The sequence below is a fragment of the Catharus ustulatus genome, chromosome 16 (genome assembly GCF_009819885.2).
Source record: "Catharus ustulatus isolate bCatUst1 chromosome 16, bCatUst1.pri.v2, whole genome shotgun sequence".
Taxonomy (NCBI): Eukaryota; Metazoa; Chordata; class Aves; order Passeriformes; family Turdidae; genus Catharus; species Catharus ustulatus.
In genome coordinates this window covers 9,740,134-9,759,496 of record NC_046236.1, presented here as the reverse complement: position 1 = coordinate 9,759,496, position 19,363 = coordinate 9,740,134, and the positions used below count along the sequence as shown (strand labels likewise).

The window sequence follows — 19,363 nt, the reverse complement described above, 5'->3', positions numbered from 1 at the left end:
ACACGGGGCAGCTGGTGAATGGAGTAAGATCCAGCACTGTAATGACAAGTTAAATCTCTAAGAGACTCTGCAATTCTTTCATTAACACCTGAGGACGAGAAGAGCTCAATCACATTTATTTTAATGTGATAATGGTTCAACAACTAATAAAAGGCAGGATCCAAATGCCTTCTCCAGTAAGGCAACCACATGCATAAACTATTGTGTTGTTCTACATCATAGCTATAGATTGCTGTGGTGGAGAAAGAAAATTCACATCCCTTACCAGCCTGTGTGAGAAACCTCACCTCTCACTCTGAATTACACTGTCATCCCCTCAGCTGTGCTGCAGCAAACTACAAACACATTCCAAACTGCACAGTGCAGCACTGATGGATCTGATCATCACAAATCCTTCCTCCTTGGACAGCCTCCTCTGCAGGAAAAGGACCACAACACAAACCACTATCAATCCTAGTGATGCACGAGGGCCAAATGTTTCCTGTGCCATCCCAGCACAGAGCAGCAGCCTCCTGTTCCATGGGGCATGTGGGGAGGGGGAGCTGTGACAGGGGGGTTCCATGGGCACCACACTTCCAACTTAGGCTGCTCCAGCTTCAGGTGCCCCAGGTATCAGAATACAAGAGGAAATGAGGGTTCCTCACTGACATAAAATAAAACTTTTTACCACAGAAAGGGATGGGAGAGGGAAAAAAAAGCTCATTTTCCTTTTTGAAGAGTTTCTGCTTCATTTATTATTTTATAGTATCAGAATCTAACACTAACCCAGAAGGAACCTGATCACATCACAGGCTTCATTAGCAAAAAATTTAAACTGGTCAGAGCATTGTATACTAATACTAAATACTAAAGCATTTCTATAATTGTCTTGGCAAAAATAAGTAATTTGTCCCTTATTTATTATTTGTATTACAATGGCACCCAGATACTCACTAAAGAAAATCTCCATGAGGCCAGATGCTCTGGAAACACAGATCAGAACTGTCCTTACTCTAAAGAGCTTACAATCTAAGAAAGCTTTGCAGATGTTTGCATCAACAGATGTTTTTACGCCTTGCAAGGTTCAAAATTACCAGGGCAGAACCACAGAAGTTAAATATCAAGATAAATATTGAGATTTGGTGACCAATTTCCCATATGTGCCACTTCAGCCACCAGGTCAGTGAAATGCTGTCATCAATTTTAATCTTCTCTTTAGCATGGTAGATGAGTCATTGAAAGGCTGGTGAACAGAGCTACAGCCAAGATTCTCAAAAAACTCCAAGGAACTCAGGTGACACAGACTTTAAAGGCTCAATTCACTCTAGTCCAGGTAGCATAATTTTCAGAAGTTACAAAATCACTAATTTCAAGTCAACTCCAGTGTTACAGGATAGGTTTCCAGACCCTGGCACACCACACAAACACATCCATTATGCTCTGAAAAATTCTGAGCATTTAAGGTGGTCGTCTAATGTGCTATATAAACTATAGCCATGAGTGTTACCCATTTGTCTTTTTAAGAAAAAAAAAGAAGAGACTGGAGGTAAAAATAGTCTCTTTAAAGCTCTAGGTATTGGCATGTATTACAATGTAAGAAGGAAAAACAGTGACAGTAGTAGCTGGCAGTTGGTGTTTTGGCTGAAGTTATGAATCTATGTGGAATATTTCTGTAGATATTCCTCATGGTCATCCTCCCCATGCTGCTGTTGACAATGCTGGTACAATTTGGATCCCCGGGCTCCTCCCATCCCTTCTACTGCTGGAATGTGTCCGTTGGACATATTGAGTATAATGGAGGTCAAGGATTTAATGTAATTTTTGGCCAGTGTGAGAGTCTCTATTTTGGAAAGTTTGTTCTCGGCCCGGACGTGCGGGATCACCTCGCGCAAGGCCTGGAAGGCGTTGTTGAGCTTGTGCATTCTCTGCCTCTCGCGCTCGTTGCTCTCCAGTCTCCGCAAGAGCCTGTCCTTACTGCTCCAAGGACACTTGCCTCTGCCTGTGGGGATCTTGCTGCTCTCCTTGTTTCCCCCATTCTTCCTTTCTTTGCGTCGCAAACTTTTCACCAGTTCCTTTTTTCTCATTGCTGGCTCTTCGGAAAATGCTTCTTTGTCAACAGTTTGCCTTTGTTTCTTTCCTTTGGTTCTAGTCTTCATGTTTTGTTGGATGGATTGGCATTAATTATCAATGTGCTGTAAAAACATAACACCAATATTCAGCTGGGAGGAGAGCTTGCAGAGGGAGCAGAGGGCAAGTGAATGGAACCAGTGAAGCAAAGATGCAGTGAATCACCTACTGGTGAAAAACAGGTGCCTCTACTTTCTTAGAAACAGGCCTCAAAGCAGAGAGATTTCTCCTTTATCATTGTACAAAAGAAAATAGTCAATTCAGTCTTCCTGTGCAAAAGTGAACCACAACTCAAAAAATATGCAGAATACAGCAGTCAGTCAGGTCTGATAGCACAGCACCTCTGATCTGTTATGCTGCTCTTGTCTCCCAGCTCCTCACTACCCCACGTTATAATAAAACCATGCACCACTTCAATGTACATATGCTGGCTTAAGGGGGTATTAGACAGACCCTCAGGCTCTCATTCAAAGTAATTTCTCTTTGAACTCGTGGTAATTGGTTTTTGTAGGCACAGGTTTCCACTGTGAGAGGAGTCCGCTAGAGGGAAACATGGCACACTCTCAGGGAGAAGCTCTGAGCCAGCCACGTGTTTCCAGCTGCAGCATTTCTGTGCTCTGGGCCAGTCCCCACCACACACACACACACACAAAAAAGCACTTCCCTCTTCCAACAACAATGGCAGGTCTAAATTGCAGTTAATTCAACAGCAGCAGAGCAGGTTATTTTCTGAGTTACCAAAAAAGACACAGCAATGTTCCTTCCTCTGCATTAATGACAGCACTGATATTTTACCCCTCTCAGCCCATATTCTGTGCCCACACTACATCTGAAGACAACAGCACCACAGCAACCCTGCCTCTAACACCAACGATCAGTGTTACTAAGAGACATTCCTAAAATATGTTCTTTCCAGTCTTCCAGTTCATGTAGTCATAAACAGCTTTGGTCTAAACAAAATATATTTTATGCAGATATTACTGCGTAGGAGCAGTTTGAGAATTGGTGAGGCAATAAAAAAATGAAGGAAAAAGAAGAAAAAAAAAAAAAAAACACCTAGCCCCAGATGTGAGACTGTCCCAGTACAAGTCATGAACCTTAGCTGGAGCAGGTGGTGGCAGGTGCTGGCTGTGCTGTGGTAAACATCACCTCCTGTCTCGTTTCTCATTTCTTTAAAGCCATGTTCAGCTGCCTGACTTGCACAGTGACTTGCACTCTGCCTGTGAGAACATCCTGACCAACCCCAGGTTCCTTACTACCAAAGAGGCAACTACCAAACAGGACAGGAATTCACAAAGCAGCTGGGTTAGAGTAGCATCCAGGTGATGACAGCTGAAAGACAGCACCATCAGCTTGTGTTGCGGGAGCCTAAAAACTGCTGGAGACACACGGGTATCTTCAGAGAGAAAACAGTCCAAAGACAAGCACTGGATTTGTTCTGGACCCTTTGTGTAACTCACCTGGCAGAAAAGGCACAGCTACAGGACAGCACAGAAGAGAGGGAGCTTCCCTGCCTGAGCACATGAAGCGCTGCTGGGGAGTGCTGCTGTTTGGAAGAAAACAGCCCACAGGACTCGGTGAAGAGGGGGTTCATGGAGGCAGCCAGGAGAGAAAGTTGGAAGAAGATCCAAGAGAAAGCAAGCTTCAGCAAACTCTGAGAGCAAAACCATCTTTAAAACTGCATGCTGGGCAAAGGCAAATGGGATATCATGGGTGCCTAGCAAGGTGCCTAGCTGGCAGGGTTGCTCTCAGGCTGCCACTGCTGTAACCCAGAGAAGTAACCCTACAGAGCCCCAGCTCAGCTGCTGGGAGGCCCAGGAAGGTGGTATGAGAGTGTGCAAAGAGCAAACAGAATGTGGGGGGATCAGAAGCAACAGACTGGAGTGGTCAAGAGAAACCTAAGAGTGAGCAGCCAAATACCAACACATTTAACACCCTCTGCAGCCATCTACCAGGGCTGGCACCCCTCTTCTGTGACTTACCACTGCACCCGCTGCTGAGAAGGGGCCTGGGGCCCAAGGGGCAACGCGGCAGAGACCCAGTGGGAGCCAGGAACAGCAGAAGGGCTATGGGGGCAACAGGGAGGGACCGCTGCGAGTCCTGTGAGCGAGCCGAGGGCTGTCAGCGGAGCCTGCGAGGGGCCCAGGCCCTGCCCCGGCCCCAGCAGCCCCGGGCAGGCGCTGCCCGAGCCCCGCAGGCAGAGGCAGCCGCAGGGGCCGGCGCTGCCCCGGACACGTCGCTTTAGCGGCGGGGGCGGGCCCGGCGGGCGGGAGCTCCGGTCCCTCCGCGGCAGCACCCACGGGCCCGCACCTGCACACCCACCGAGGGGCCGGGCACACACAGCTCGAGCCTCCCGCCCGCTCGGGGTGGGCACGGGGCTCGCGGTGACACAGGGGACAGCGGCACGGGGAGGCACAGCCGGCGGCACGGCAGCAGCGCGGTGTCACTCACTGACACTGAGCCAGGCACGGCTCTGCACCACCTCCAGCAGCCGGGGAGTCCCCAGCGCCCCCTCCAGCAGCCGGAGTGTCCCCGGCTGCAGGGGGACAAAGCCTGGCTCAGCTCTGCAAGTTGTCACAGCACCCGTGTGACACAGGACCACAGACACAGCACTGTCATCTCTTTGAGAACCTGCTGTTCATAAAGTTTGCAAGTTCTCAAATTCTTTGATAATAGGTTCTATATAAGGTGACCAATTTAGTGCCATGGGATCTTTTGCATCTGTTCTCATTAATGACCACTGCCTTGGTCAAATTTCAGCCCTGTAGTTATATTTTACCTAATGAAGTTAAGTCATCTTGATATCAGTTTCTCATTCCCAGGTCACAACAGGTGCCAGCACTCAAGGGCTGCAGTGCCAGGTGGGGGATTCCACAAGAGCCTCCATCAATTCTGCCAGGGCTGCCCTGGGCCATCCCACCCCTCCGGAGAGCAGGGAAACACAGCACTCCCCTCCTGCCTCACCCAGGGCCAGCCTGAAACAGCTCAGCAGCTCATCAAAGCAGCTCCCAGTACACACCACTACTATTTCATTTACCTGGTGATTTTTGGTCCTTTCAGCACTTAGATGGAAAAAACCCAAAGCAAGTCTTGCAGGAAGAAATTTAGTGAACACCAACAAAACATCATTAATTGTTTTCTGAATTTATAAATTTCAAAATCCCTGTTCTTCCTACAGATCTTTCATTCTATGATTAAAAGCAAAATTCAGTTTTCAGAATTACACTGTTTCTGTTTTAATTATTGCTTCTCTACTGACTGTGTTAACACTTTACCTGAAATTTGCACAAGGGTGATGATACTGGAAGAATTTAAAGGTGGCTACACTATTTAGCGTGGACTCATCTGCTGGACTGTGGCTTTGAGCTTTTGGAACTTTCTCAACCTCAGGAGACTAATAAATGTATCTTACAGTAGAACTACACTGCTGGCATCTGTTTAAAAATGAACAAACAGACAAAGAGATTATAAATATATAACTGTATTTTATTTTTAATATTAAATATTTTTAAATTACAAGCAGTTTCTTGAATCACACTATGCATGATAATCAATATACAGTAGAAATTACAATTTAAAAATGTACACAATTTAAAGACATTTTGACCTGAAATTTCATTAACTATGATATATTGCCATAAACCTCATACCTGTATTAAATTACAATAGGAAAACCTCATACCTATGATTTTGTTACATAGTTTCTCATTTACAAATAGAATTGAACATTATATATACACACACATCAGTACCATTTATCATTTAAGTTACACCTACATCTGTGCAAGTTCAAACAATTTCATAAACAAAACTAACTGTAAGTCATATTCAAGTTTCTGAAAAACAGGCTGCTGGTATTACAAATACTTATTTTCAATAAGTTTATATGATGTTTGACTCTCCTCTAGATTTCTTCCCATTTTGTACCAAACCCCTTAACATGTATGACTTAAAGCTGAAGTAATTTTTTGAAGTAACTCCATTCTTATTTAAGGCTATTTCTTATAAGGCTAATGTACTTGGATTCCACCTTTCACCAACTCCAACACAAATAGCCAAGTCACTGACACCTAACAATGCTGACATTTTAGGATAGTGCTTAATCATAAAAAAAAAAGTCTTTCTACCAACCAGCCTCCTCATGAAAGATTGAATATTACATAAAATTCTGCTAAAAATACTGATAAAAAGAATGAGGCTTAAATGGCTTTCATTAGTGCATCAACAAGGATATGAAAAAAACAGTTAAATCTGCTCATTTTCATGAAAATGGCAATTTCCATAAATGCAGTTATACACAGTGTATCTGCAGCTGGGGATTTGGGAGAGTACAGGTGCTCCCACTGAAACTGGACACTTGTTGCTCTCTTGGCTTCTCACTACAGATCCTAATGTTCAAACAAACTTCTTTAGGTGGGAAAAATCAAATCTTTTAAATACCTTTAGTAACCAAATTGAGACAATGCCTTTATTATTCAAACAATCCAGGTATTCTACTAGAGAAGGAATGAAGCTGTAACCAGTCCTCATAATAAACCATTGAAAATAGATACATGTACTTCTAGAACGGAGACCAGGCTTAAGTAGCTAGTGCAAGAAATTACATAGAGTGTAATGAATTATTTGGAACAAATCCCCTCATTATAATGTTACATGTTGGAATTACTGATTCACTTTCATTGTGCCACTTGACTGCCAGGCAAATATTTAAGTATTGCTAGTAGTTGATCAGATCTTTAAGTATCATTTTTCACCCCAAAAGATAGTTTATATTACTGCAATCCAGCCTACTGGATTACTGAAATGAAAATTAATGTTTAAGTGATCTGAATTAACTTTAAATATTTATTTCTATTCATTGTACAGCTAAAAAGGACATTACCTTGCTTAATATCATATACATCTAGTTTTGGATAAAATGCTCCTTTGGCAATTCATTAGCATTGAGTCCATTTGGACAAAGGAGTAAACTTTCACTTCCTGTGTAAGATTTTCTTTAAACCCGGGTAAAGAATAAAAATCTTAGATTTCCATCCAACAAAGGAAATTCGTGATGTGCAAGACACAAACATCTGATTTTCCAGAATTACAAGAAACAAAATGCACAACCAAATTACAACATTACGGAGCATAAACTTTTATTCAACCCAGGACTATTTTTAAAATCAAATGATTCAAAATTAAGGCTGAACTCCAGGTCTGACAGGTTTTTCAGCACACAAGGCAGACAAGCCCACATGTTCTTTGCAGACCATTATGGAGTTTCATTCTTACTATGGTGAGAATTAAACACAGATGAGATACCCTAAATCTAGCTGTATCAAGGAGTTTAATGTTAGAATTATGGAATTTCTTAACAATAGTTTGTGCACAAGGTCTAATACCAACATTTAAAAGTGTTTTCAGTAGTGCACAGCTTCCTCAAACCCTCTACAGTATATACTGTAAGCCTGTATTAAGAACTACTTGACTTTGCCTTCTAAATAATGTTTTGGGAAAGGTCCACAAGAAAATTCAGTTCCTCACTTCATACTGAAGAACAGTTCTAACTCTGAACCTGAGTGCCTCATCAAAAAGATATCTCAATTCATTGGCAACTTCAAACAACATAACTAAATCATTCCCTTTTAATCAGTATGGAAGCCATTCTGGTTTAAGGGCTAAATAATGTTGGGAAAAAAGCAGTTAGCATATTCCTGTCATTTTTAAAACATACTTAAAAATCAAAATTAACATAGAGGTATACAAAACAAAAAAGAACACATCTGAAAATATCTAGTCCTCCCATCTCCATATGATGAATATTCTCTGGTGACTGGATCTGGACACAGAGCACTTGGACCACCATTATCTCAAGCCCTGCCAAAACAGACACTAAAATACAAAGTACTTCATATTTCAGTGCATTTGTATTTTAGTATAGGTAAACAAATACAAAGCCAGGTAAACTGTTCCTATCAGTGTTTCCTACAGGTCTGAACTGCATAAGGCATTCCAAGAAATCAGGGATTTGTTTCTCAACTGAACTCACTTTGGAATAATAAGTTTTCCGAGCAGTTTAGAGGATTAAATCAGCTAAATGCATGGTAGAGCAGGAAGGTTAAGCCCCATACTGTCTTCCCTTCCCTACAGGCTTCAGAGAAAACCTATTGTACTGCAGCCTTTGTCCAAGATGCATTTCAAGATGGACCATGGATCTCTGCAGACATCTTAAAATGGATCTGGCCCTATAACAGGTGCAAAACTGGGCATTAACCATTAATCAAAATCTTAATTGTCAGAACATCACCAAGAGGTAGATTTACCACAGGCCTCTCTGAATGGAGCCCCGATCTGCAGTCAGCAGCAGTGAGCTTCAAAATTCACAGAATGTGCAACTGAAGGGCCAAGTGTACCCAAATCCAGTCTATTGAAATTAGTCTTTTTGTAAGATTCACAAATTCCAGAGTGTCATACAGCCAATTTTTCCTCTTCTTTCTCCAAGGCAGAAATTGTAGTAAAAACTGGAAGGCCCTTAATAGTGATATAGTCAGATGCTATTACAGTTTAAGCAGTCAGTAGGATCATACGTAGGAATTGAGACAGTATCTTTCAGCTAAAAATTCCAGAGTATATCATATATTCTTTTCCAGTTTCCTATAAAACATGAACACTAACAACCATTCTATAACCATTATAATTTAGAAATGGTACTGAATATAAGATTTCAGCAAGTCTAACATAATACTCAGAATTTATGTACGTTTTACAAGTACCGTGCATAGCAAAGGCTACAAAAAGGACAAATTAAACTGGATAACTGGGCCAATTCAACTTGTCTTATTTTCCTTGAAAGATTTAAGATTTTGATTCTGTACATCATCAGGAAATAAAGGAAGAATAATCCATAGTGCAATTGTAATAAGCAAAGTAATATGTAGTGATATCTTTTTTAATAAATATGGCTCACTACTGATCAACTATCATTCATACAGTTCCATCAACACAGCCACCTGTTGCACAGGACAGTTATACACAATTCTACAACAGGTGAATGTTCAAATAGATAATGAACTACATGGAAAAATATAAAAAGAATATTATACAATCTCATACATAAACCAGACTGTAGTGTAATTGCTTTACTTGTTTAAGTTATCTGAAAAATACTTCAAGTACTTGAAAACAGCGGCAGAATTGTCTTTCAATGAAAAGCAAAATTGCACTGATTTAAAAATACATTACAAAGTTAAATACACATTCAAATTAGTGTCCTGATTTAACATTGCTTTCAGTGTTTACTTCCATTTCTCAGTACTTCTTGATTACCTGTGTTACTCCAGGAGGATCCAGAGTTTAGATAAAGAAGTTTCAAACACAAAGTTTATGTGTTTTATGTATGCAGTCCAAGGAAATTTAAATTAATTTAATCTTTTTCTCCATCTTCACTGCTTCCTGTTAGTAGAGGAAAGATCATAAGATACAGTGAGATTCTTCTGCACAACCCTCACTTCTTTGTAAGACTCTTGTTAGAACTTGGCACTCGGTTGTTTTGCCATTCCAAGTTTTGGTTAATTTTTCCCTATGCTTTCAACTACTGCAAACATTTGGTTCATTTATTCATAAGACATCTGCTTCAATCACACAGTTCAATGTCACTTCTTAGGACACATAAGGCAACACAAGATCTCCAAAATATTCTCTCTTATCTCTAAGTTACTAAGCAGCAAAGATTATCTAATCAATAAGCACAATACAAGAACAATACAACTCTATATAACACTGATTGCCTATTTATAGACATTGACCATTAGCAAGGCTCTGCAATCAGTAATATTTATTTTTAATAATGCAATGTGTTATCAAGATTAATTATATGCCAGACTGATTGAAGTGTGCTTATTTTTGCTCCTCTTAACCCTCAGAAATGTATCAAAGGTTAAAAAAGTTTTTGGTTTCTGACAAGAAAGCTTGTTAATAAACACTGCTAGTACTCAATATTGCTCTGAATGGATTGTTTGGCCCTCCTAACAAAAGCTATCCTACTCACAGCTCTAGAAAACATGCTGCCATTCTTGAGAAAATGGCAAGAATGCAATGTCTAAAAAGCAGTATGAAAAGAAACTAAACTGCAAAATAAGCTTACACAATAACAGCAGAAACATTATGTTCCTGGCATTCTCATCCTGTGCAATGAAAACAATTGTGGCTTAAGACAGTGCAATAACCACAATTAATAACTGCCACAGTGTGGCAGATGCAACAGCAGCGCTTCAGGGATGCAGAAGTTTCATTTATACAAACACAGCACTACGGTTTTCAACACAACAGCTGAGAGCTGTAAATGTTCCATAGGCTGTTCAACCACAACTCTGTATCAACTTGGACACAAATAATCTCCATGGAAAACAATGTCTTAAGTGAAACACAAGACCAGACAAAGTCCTATAGTGTTATAAAAATGTACTTCTACATCTGGTATTTAAATAGAACATTACTTGTTTTATCTGTTACTTTCATCTTTACATAAGTTTTATTTTTTATATTTAAAGTAATTATTACAACTAAATCACTTACCTCCTTGCTCTATATCTGAATCTGTAAGATGTGTAAGAGAAAAGCTTGCCATGTTTGCAGGAGAGATGGAGAATCTGGAATAAGGGGATGAATGTGACCAGTTCTGATCAAGAGTCCGGGAAGGTGGAGGTGGAGAGAAGTACTTTGATGGCTGAAGGGGTGCTTTAGAACCAATGAGACTATTAGCTGCCTTGGATAGAAAGGATGGCTCTGGAGAAGAGAAGTCATCATCCCACTCAAAACCTCCACCTTGGGGAGGAAAAAAAAAAAAGCAGCATTACAGCAATGTCATGAAAGGTCACCCAGAGTTGTTACAAGTAGACTGGAGGACTGCACAAAACCTGTAGCCCTGAGCAGGGCTCTAGCCCAGGAAGTCACAAAGATTTGTCACCCAGTTTGTCTCCCAGCAACCCAGGACACATCACTATATAAACAACCAGTATCACATCCCAGCTTTGCTCCTCAGGAACAAAGTCTGAGCCCAGCTGCAATGAGTAGGATGCAAAATTGAAGCCAATATGGTCCAGTGAATTTACAGATCATATATAGTTTAATGACTTCTCATAAAAGGCTCTGAATAAAACTGTCTCAGCCCCTGCTGTGTATAAATATATTCATGTACCTTCTTCATCTGTTGAGCTTTCTGAATTTGCAAATCTGTTTAAGTAACCAGGACTGGAAGATGGAACAGGAGAGCTGCCAGCACCTTCCCCATTCATGTCTATCCCACGACTTCCCAGCTCCTTCGTTGGTGTCTCCTAAGGCAAACAAAGTCATTTATTTAACTCTTTGTACACACAATGTCTCTGTGACTTCCGATGCCAGCACCCACAAATGCACTCCCCCATCCTGCCATCAAGTCAAATGTGGAATTAAAAGGTCTGCAAGCTGTTGCAACAACACAACAAGACTGAGTTACAGATTAGCACACGCATGTACTTCTGAAGAAAGCTACATCAAATCTGTGCTAAAATGCACACAGGAAATGACTATTTAAATATTATTTACTATATAAAATGGTTTCATATTTCTAGGAACAAAGCTAAAATACCTTCCAACTAAAACCAGTTCCTGTATCAGCTTAGCATGGGTAGGGTTTTCTTATTTCCTCTTTTATAGAGCCTTATCCTAACTTTTTTTTTTAATCCCCTAATCATGTTCAGGATAAAAAGACAGACTTTGTTCAGCTGGTACTGGAAGCAGTTAACATTTTATCAGTTATTGTAATAAAAAGTAAAGAGTTCAACAACTAAGAGCAGTTTAAACACAGCTGATTTTGTACTTCCCCTCTGACAAAAGGATTACTATTCTACAGGTTGGCTAAACACAAATAAATCACCTATGTTTTCTATTCCAAAACACAGTTAACTCTAATATTTATGTACGTCATCATAAGTAGCATTTCCAAAGCCTGACAATGTTACTGTTCTTTTAAACTCACTGGACTAGTTTAGTTGCCATAATGCTAAAATACAACCCCTCTGTATCCAGTTACAGAAGTTAAAAATTGATAAAGTTGATAGGGAAACAAAAGTAACCTTGAATTTTATAAGCAGATCACTGTGTCACTGAACATGAATCCCACAGGATTAATAAAAATTAGCATTACCATCTAAATATTGCTGTCATCTTTGGTTATGATCTTAGATAAATTTACCTTAGTGCTAAGTAACATAAGATTCAGAGTTAGGTTTTAGTTTGAGTTTTGGGGAGTTTTTTGTTTAATTATTGGCTTTTTTTGCTTTCTTCCTTTCTTTTATAAAGCATTAGACAGATAAACTGCTTCTATAAAGTTACAACAATATTCTGTCAAAATAAAATAATTAAATCTTTTCCATAGCAATGCTGTCTCACATATTCAAACTAAATACATCTAAAGAGCAGAAAAACATCACTAAAACCACATTTCATTCAGCACATGCAGTCAAGGGTCCAACCCTCCTTCAGTTCAGATAAGTGTTGCTATTCTATCAGCAGCACAAAACTGCACCTACCCAAGTCAAAGCTTTTTTCTTTATATATAAATATTATTCTTTTACATACATATATATTCTTATATAGCCTTAATATATAAAGAAAAAATAACCCACATCATGGACAAGCTGTAATCCTGCCAAAACAAGAAAGGTACTTTTGTAACAAGGTTTTCCCACATATTAAACAATTTATTCAAGTACTCCCTGTTTAAAGAAAAAAAAAAAGGCAAGCCAACAAAAACTTGACTTAGTAAATAAAAAGAAGGGTACCTGATCAAACAAATAGACTGTCACATCATCAAAGAACTTTACAGCCTTTTTCTCATCTTTCCAAAGTTCAGGCTGCCTTTCATTAAGAGGTTTTGGAAGTTTCAACAAGCTTCTCAAATGTTTTCCATCATCTTTGTCAGTAACTATCTCAGGTACTTGATGAACAGTTTCATCTTCACTGTCAGAACTCAGACTATGCATATGAAAAGTCCTCATGTCATCCTCAGAATCACTGTTTTCATCTTCCTCATCTGCATCATCGCCATCTTCTAAATCAAGCATTCCAGACACGCTGAGCTTGCCGAGGTATTTTCCTTCAATATCTGGCTCTTTCAGTTTTTGTCCTTCCAAGTGATAGAAGGACTTCTCACTGTTACTCAGATCTAAAGCCATGTTGTGCATAGGCTTTAAGTCTCTGTGTGAAAGGAGTTCTGAAGTGTTAGTGCCAACACAAGAGACACTTTTATGGGAAGTCTCAGATAGTTTTATTTCATCCCTCAGGTTACCTTCCATCACTATTTCCAGGGAAGTCAGAGTTGCCTCAGCCCACTCATCAGGACACCCCTGCATCCTTTCATCCATCTCTTGGATCTCTAAATTGTGGTTTAGTTCCAGTTTTGAGTTTTGATTATCATCACCCTGGTAATTTCTCACATCTGATGCTTGCTGTCTCTCTTCACAAACCTCTTCGGTGTGATTCTCTCCTCTCTTGGAGGAAACAACACTCACAGTCTCTCTGGACACATTTACAGACTCTTCTGCTTTTTTATCTGGCTCAGAATCATTATCAGAAAAATAGGCTGAGTCTCTATAAGAGTTTTGATTTCCACTCAGAAAAACCACTGGAGTTATTTCAAAATTGCTGTTCACTGCATCCAGACAAGCTGCTGCTTCTGACACAATGATGACTGGATTAGAAGGCAAAGCACTGACACTGCTCTCACTCACAACACACAGAGCAGTATCCACACTGGAAGCTTCCTCAACAGGGACATGGGAAGTCCATTCTGGAGATTCCAGATTTTCTGTTTCATAGCCACTGTCAGCAGGTTTATCTGGTGGCAAAAGTTTCTGAGGACTTTGAGCCTGTAAAGATTCTAAAACTTCATTTACATCTAAAGAATCCAAAGAATCAGGTGTCTCTAAGGCTTGTTCTACAGTTTGTATAGGAGATGGACTGTCTTCCAAAAGACTATCCTGACTAGCACAATCTGAAGCAGCAACAGAAATTGAGGTCACCTCTTCTGGAACATTCTTAGAGTTCTCAAAATGATTTGATGTTTCTTGTATTTCCTCCAATAAACATTCTCTTTCATTTAATATGGGAGAACTATCTTGCAAGTTTCTTTTCCTACCTTCCTGATCACTACATTTTTCTCTGTTAAAAGTTATTTCATCAGACTTGAAAAGCATTCCCTGTTTCATCTGTGCATCACACTCATCTGTTTCAACAGCATCACTGTAACATGAACTGTTTCCAACATTATTATTTTTGGCATTGTAAGATAACTCTTCTTGACAGAGAACATCGGAGGACATGACTTCATTCACTTCTACATTTAGAAATTTCCCCTCATCCTTCAAAATAGGAAGATTTGCAGTGTTATCACATGAATTAAGTGCTGTGGGTGGACTAGAGGATGCCTGCATCTCTACAGGAGTCTGAGACTGGGAACTGGGATCTTTATTCATTGTCACTGGGTTAAAATTTTCATCTTTCACTGTTTTAAGACTTTCATGTATTAAAGGAAAGACCTGTGCATTTTCAGCCAGCACAGGCTCAGGCTCTACAGAGTTTCTCTTTGAGGTTTCTAATATGCTTTTTAGAAGATCATCTGAGTTTTGCCCAAAATCACTGCTGGTTTTGTTAGGCAATAACCCTGTTAATAAATTTTTCTCTTGAAGAAATAAGAAGTTATCAGAAAGTTCTTCTAAAGTTACCAGGTCTGACTGGTTAGAGATATTTTCACATAAGGAAACCATTTCATTTTCAGAGTCATGATTAGAATGCTCCTTCTCAGAGTAGCCTACTGCCTTTCTAGCATCTGTGTTTGAGTTCAAAATAGCTGGTTTAAAGTCCTTAGGAGAATCATCAGCAAACCCAAGTATTTTTCTTTTTATCAATTCCTCTGATCTATCAATGTCATTAAATATACTCTGGAAAGGACTTTCTGGACTACTAGTAGTAGGCAAAAATTCCTCTTTAGGATCTGTATTGTAGTGGAAGAAGTCCCCATCGGTACTAGATTCTTCAACATCAAGATCCCTGAGAACTGTGAAATGAGAACTTTTTTCTTGCACAGCTTCTTGATGATCAACTTCTGTTGTTAATACAGCTGATTGGTTATCAAAATTCATGTTACAGCCACTTCCTTTTTCCTCTAACTGGATGTAGTAGTCATTTCCAACAGAAAGTTTGTGTGCATCAAACACAGGTAACACCCCAGGAACAGCAAGTGATGCCTCTTGACCACTTCCATCCTGTGCTCCTGGTCCTTGCTCTGAAAGTGACCTCTCAAAAACTTCCACTGGATAGAAAATACTTGTGTAGGTCATGGCTTCATCAGGATTCACATGTCCACATTCATCAAAGTGATCATGTTTAGCTGCCTCCCAGATGTATTCAAAGCTCAGACCATGGCTCGTTTCAGTTACAGTCAGAACTTCCTCCAGCTCATGGCCAAGTCTATCTCCTGTGAAGTGATCCAAGATTGGGAATGCAGAATTACTTGCTTCTCTATTTGAGGTGTTTGGTTTCAGAGCATTCCACTGCTGTTCAAAATCAATCTCTGAGTCCCTTTGGCTTTGCATGCGGAGGTAAGTTAAAAGTCTGTGCACTTCCTCTGCTGTCGGTCTCTTTTCTGGAGGAAGCCAACAGAACTGCAGAACTTCATACCTATACAAATAAAAACATGTTTCAGTAGGTTTCACAATGAAAAGGAATTTAAAGAACTCAGATACCTAACAAGCCTCAGAGTACCAGTATCACTGGCAGGAACTTCTATCTCTAGCAAGTCCTTTTAATCCCTTTTTGTAGGGCTCGTTTGCTGAGTTCCCATGTAGCAATTCTAATGTATTCAAGAGAACTGAGTCATTTGAGAAACATCTTCAGCAGCTTTAAGAATAAACAGAAACATTCAAAGTTTACCATCTATCAGAGTATGGCTGCTCCAGACGTGGCTTGAAGGGTTTAACCTGCTTCTCCTTGATGACATGGGTTAGGACTTCCCTGTCAGAGAAGTCTGAATAAGGCCGAGCACCGTTCTCAAACAGCTCCCACAACGTCACACCCAGGGACCTGCAGAAGAGCAGGAAGTGACAGGACATTCTCAGAATTATTTTAGAGTGGCTTTTCTAAGAAAGGATAAGCAAAGCATAACTAGCAAGAAGAAATAAATACTACTCCCCATTATTTCTAGAATAACTTCAGAACTTGTTAATTCATTTTGACAGAATGCTAAAAGCCTGAAGAATAAAGCTGCTTGAAGGCAATAATGAAGGCAAAAAAATATAGGTCTCAAATCATTTTATCATGGAAAATCCCCACATATAATAAAATATTTTCAACAATTTAAAAATAGAAATATTGTTATATTTAATATGGTGTATAGAAATGAGATTAAAAAACCTTACAGTTAATCCAGCAGAAGAGAAAAAGCTTTTATGAGAAATTGTATTTATAGGTCAAACTGCTAGAAAAGTCATCTTTGTTCCAGAGTTCATAAAATTCCTTATTGTCAAGCTGCATTGGTCAAAAGCTGTGTCTGCTCAGTGCTGCATCTGTAATATATCCAACACTAATCACATTTCAACTGATTAGCCAATGCTAATCTTTGGGGTATCTTTCTGTGCTCAAAATGCAAAGTAACTGACTCTGCATGTAGAATAATTTAGATTGTAAGGGTGTCTGGAATCATCTAGTCCAAACCTGCCTGAAGCAGCTCTGCATAAGAGGCACAAATAAGACTCAGAAACCTTAAAACCCTGGCTGCTTGTAAATCAGAAGAACAGTATGAGCTGAGGAAGCCTCCTTGGAGGATGGAAGCAAACCAGTTTTTACATTTTACATTCAAATTTTACAGAAATTTACAATTTCTATATACCCCACTTGTTTTCTGCCTAGTTTATTATTTAATATCCTTCAGATATAAAGAAGGAATTAACTACAATGTTTTCAGAAATGTTCGCCTAATCTACAATTTCCATTATCCAAATTTCTTGGGGCTTGAGAACTGAAGTGGAACTTGGCAATTTCAAAAACGTTCATCTTCAAGAGTTTACCAGCCATTGTCTAGCAGCTCTTTGGCAGCAGAAAGCATCAGTTAATTGCTGCTCTCAAATGCTGCAGCAAGAACACAACATTTTAATTAAAATGCCATTGTTCTACCAATTGAACTTCGTCAGGCTCTAGTGGGATCAACTTTTTATGTCACTCACAGCTACTTACTCTTGGAAAAATCATTTACCATTTCTTTCCTTTGTAAAGATCTGAAGGTATTTTTATTAATACAAACACCTATTATTCTGCTCAACATTTCTGCTTGCTCCAACTTTTTCTCAACAGATTTCTAAGCATCTTTCCAAAGCAGGATACAGTTTCAGGTTTACAGAGATAATCCACTGTACATCTGATGCATCAGGCTAATCTAAATATAATTTACTCCTTAATGTAACATTTGAAAATATGTTCACAAATTTCTCATTGAAATTTTTTAAAGTCTTCTACATACCATATGTTACTGTACTTATTTTGCTCTGCTGATAATAGTCTGTCTTGAAAACTTGTTACTAACTCAGGTGCAGTCCATCGTAGAGGAACAAGTTTCTTCTCATCTGTCTCAATATAATCTTCCTAAATTATTTATCAAGATGAAGAAAAATATTTTAAAAAAGCTGAACATATATTGGATCAACTTCCAGACAATGACAGTCCTTTCCTTAATATATTTTTATGTGATGCCTATGTAAAAAATTAGAATTGAAAAAAATAATCCCATTTTCCCCAAGTAGCAGACAATAATGCTATGGAGGAAAGTCATTCACTGCACAGCAGAAACTTGAAAGTCAATTTCTTGTTTAAGGTTTGTTACTCACAAAAGGTTTTAATTAATGTCTTAAAATATTAAAATATATCAAGAAAGTAAAAAGCTAGAACATTTTCATTAAGAAATTAGTTTGTTCATATTGTAGGACTACTGTAAATAGGGCCAAAATAGAACAGACTTAGCAGAAGACTGCTGAAGCATAAACTCTACTCATCTCTTATAAAGGTACATGAACTTGCTACAGTTATTTGCCAGTAATGCTTTGAGAGTTCATTTATTCAAATAAAAGACAATCTGTATCAGTTCACAACTTTCAAGCATGTTTGTTGTAACTTGGCCCCCGAATGCATTAAGAAGTGGTCCATGACAAGATGAACTTACCTTATACGTGCTGAATCCAATACCATAATCTCCAACTTTGACATTTAAATCAGATGTCAGGAAGCAATTCCGTAAGGCCAAGTCACTGCAAATGCAAACAAATAAACAGTGAGACAAACCAGGAGGTCTTCAATGCAAATTCAGACAAACGGGTTAACAGAAGTGACAACTCTTAAAACAGCCAGGTCACAGTTTGAAGTATCAAATGAAAAACCAAGAAAACTATTTTTTAAAAACTTGGAATCTAAAAATCAAGGACTTAAGCAGAGGTACAGGTCACAGTTGCAAGTAACAGGAGTAGACTAGTAACACAAAACAGTGCTAAGGATTCAGCATCCACTCTAGATACACTTCAGCAATCCTCTGTTCATGAGCTGTAGGCTGATCCATCAGACCTAAATCCTGCTGAATGCTGAGGGAAGCTGGGTGAAAGGAAGGTGTGCTCCTGGAGCTCCTGCAGCTCCCTTTCAGATCCTCTTCTGAGGAAAATAAACTAGTCCATGTACTCTCAAAGACCAACTCATATGCAGTGCAAACCCAGGCACAGGGAGAGTAATTTCTAAAGTAGAGTTGTGATCTAAACCAAACAATAAGATAGTTTTCTTGTTATTTACATTTTTATGAAGTTTTAGAACTGACACATGCCAGCAATTGATTCCATATCTCACTGGAATACTGTGACCACTACAGTTCTACACAAACACTCATCACTTCCAGAAAAAACAAACACTGATAAGGTTTTTCCTCAGAGAGGACTTATTGGACAAGATTTCTTTTGTGGCCAAAAGGTCATGATTACCCTTGGGCACTCCCACTGCTTCAAAGGAAAATCTGTTTAGAGCCACAGAGCTAAGCAGGCTCTGCAATCTGGAATCCAAAGAAAACTAAACACAGTGACAAGGCAATCACATTTGAAGATCTCATACAAAAACCCTAGACTATTATGCTGTCCTGTATAAAAAAGTTCAAGTTGCAGTCACTTATCCAGAGCAGTGGTGTAGACTCTCAAGCATTCAAACTACACACAGC

General features: G+C 39.3%; 2 protein-coding genes across 3 annotated transcripts in view; both read right to left on the bottom strand.

Moving 5' to 3' along the window:
• Positions 1-825: 825 nt before the first annotated feature.
• On the bottom strand, positions 826-5,570 carry BHLHA15 (basic helix-loop-helix family member a15). 2 transcript variants are annotated; one of them, XM_033074159.1, is made up of 2 exons: positions 5,382-5,570; positions 826-2,171 (listed from the first exon to the last, which is right to left on the bottom strand). In XM_033074159.1, the coding sequence occupies exon 2, from the start codon at positions 2,133-2,135 to the stop codon at positions 1,635-1,637; it is 501 nt and encodes a 166-aa protein (XP_032930050.1). In that variant the 5' UTR covers positions 2,136-2,171; positions 5,382-5,570; the 3' UTR covers positions 826-1,634. The 2 variants fall into 2 exon arrangements, with proteins under 2 accessions (XP_032930050.1, XP_032930049.1); XM_033074158.1 differs by lacking the exon at positions 5,382-5,570 and adding an exon at positions 4,089-4,269.
• A 1-nt stretch (position 5,571) lies between these two features.
• The window catches only part of LMTK2 (lemur tyrosine kinase 2), a 41,533-nt gene continuing 27,741 nt past the window's right edge, over positions 5,572-19,363 (bottom strand). The window contains exons 8-14 of the mRNA XM_033074327.1: positions 18,335-18,419; positions 17,639-17,760; positions 16,057-16,206; positions 12,909-15,804; positions 11,285-11,420; positions 10,663-10,911; positions 5,572-9,540 (exon numbers count right to left, since the gene is read on the bottom strand). Of these exons, the coding sequence (XP_032930218.1) occupies positions 9,512-9,540; positions 10,663-10,911; positions 11,285-11,420; positions 12,909-15,804; positions 16,057-16,206; positions 17,639-17,760; positions 18,335-18,419 (3,667 nt within the window). The 3' untranslated portion in view covers positions 5,572-9,511. The remainder of the gene's footprint in view (positions 9,541-10,662; positions 10,912-11,284; positions 11,421-12,908; positions 15,805-16,056; positions 16,207-17,638; positions 17,761-18,334; positions 18,420-19,363) is intronic.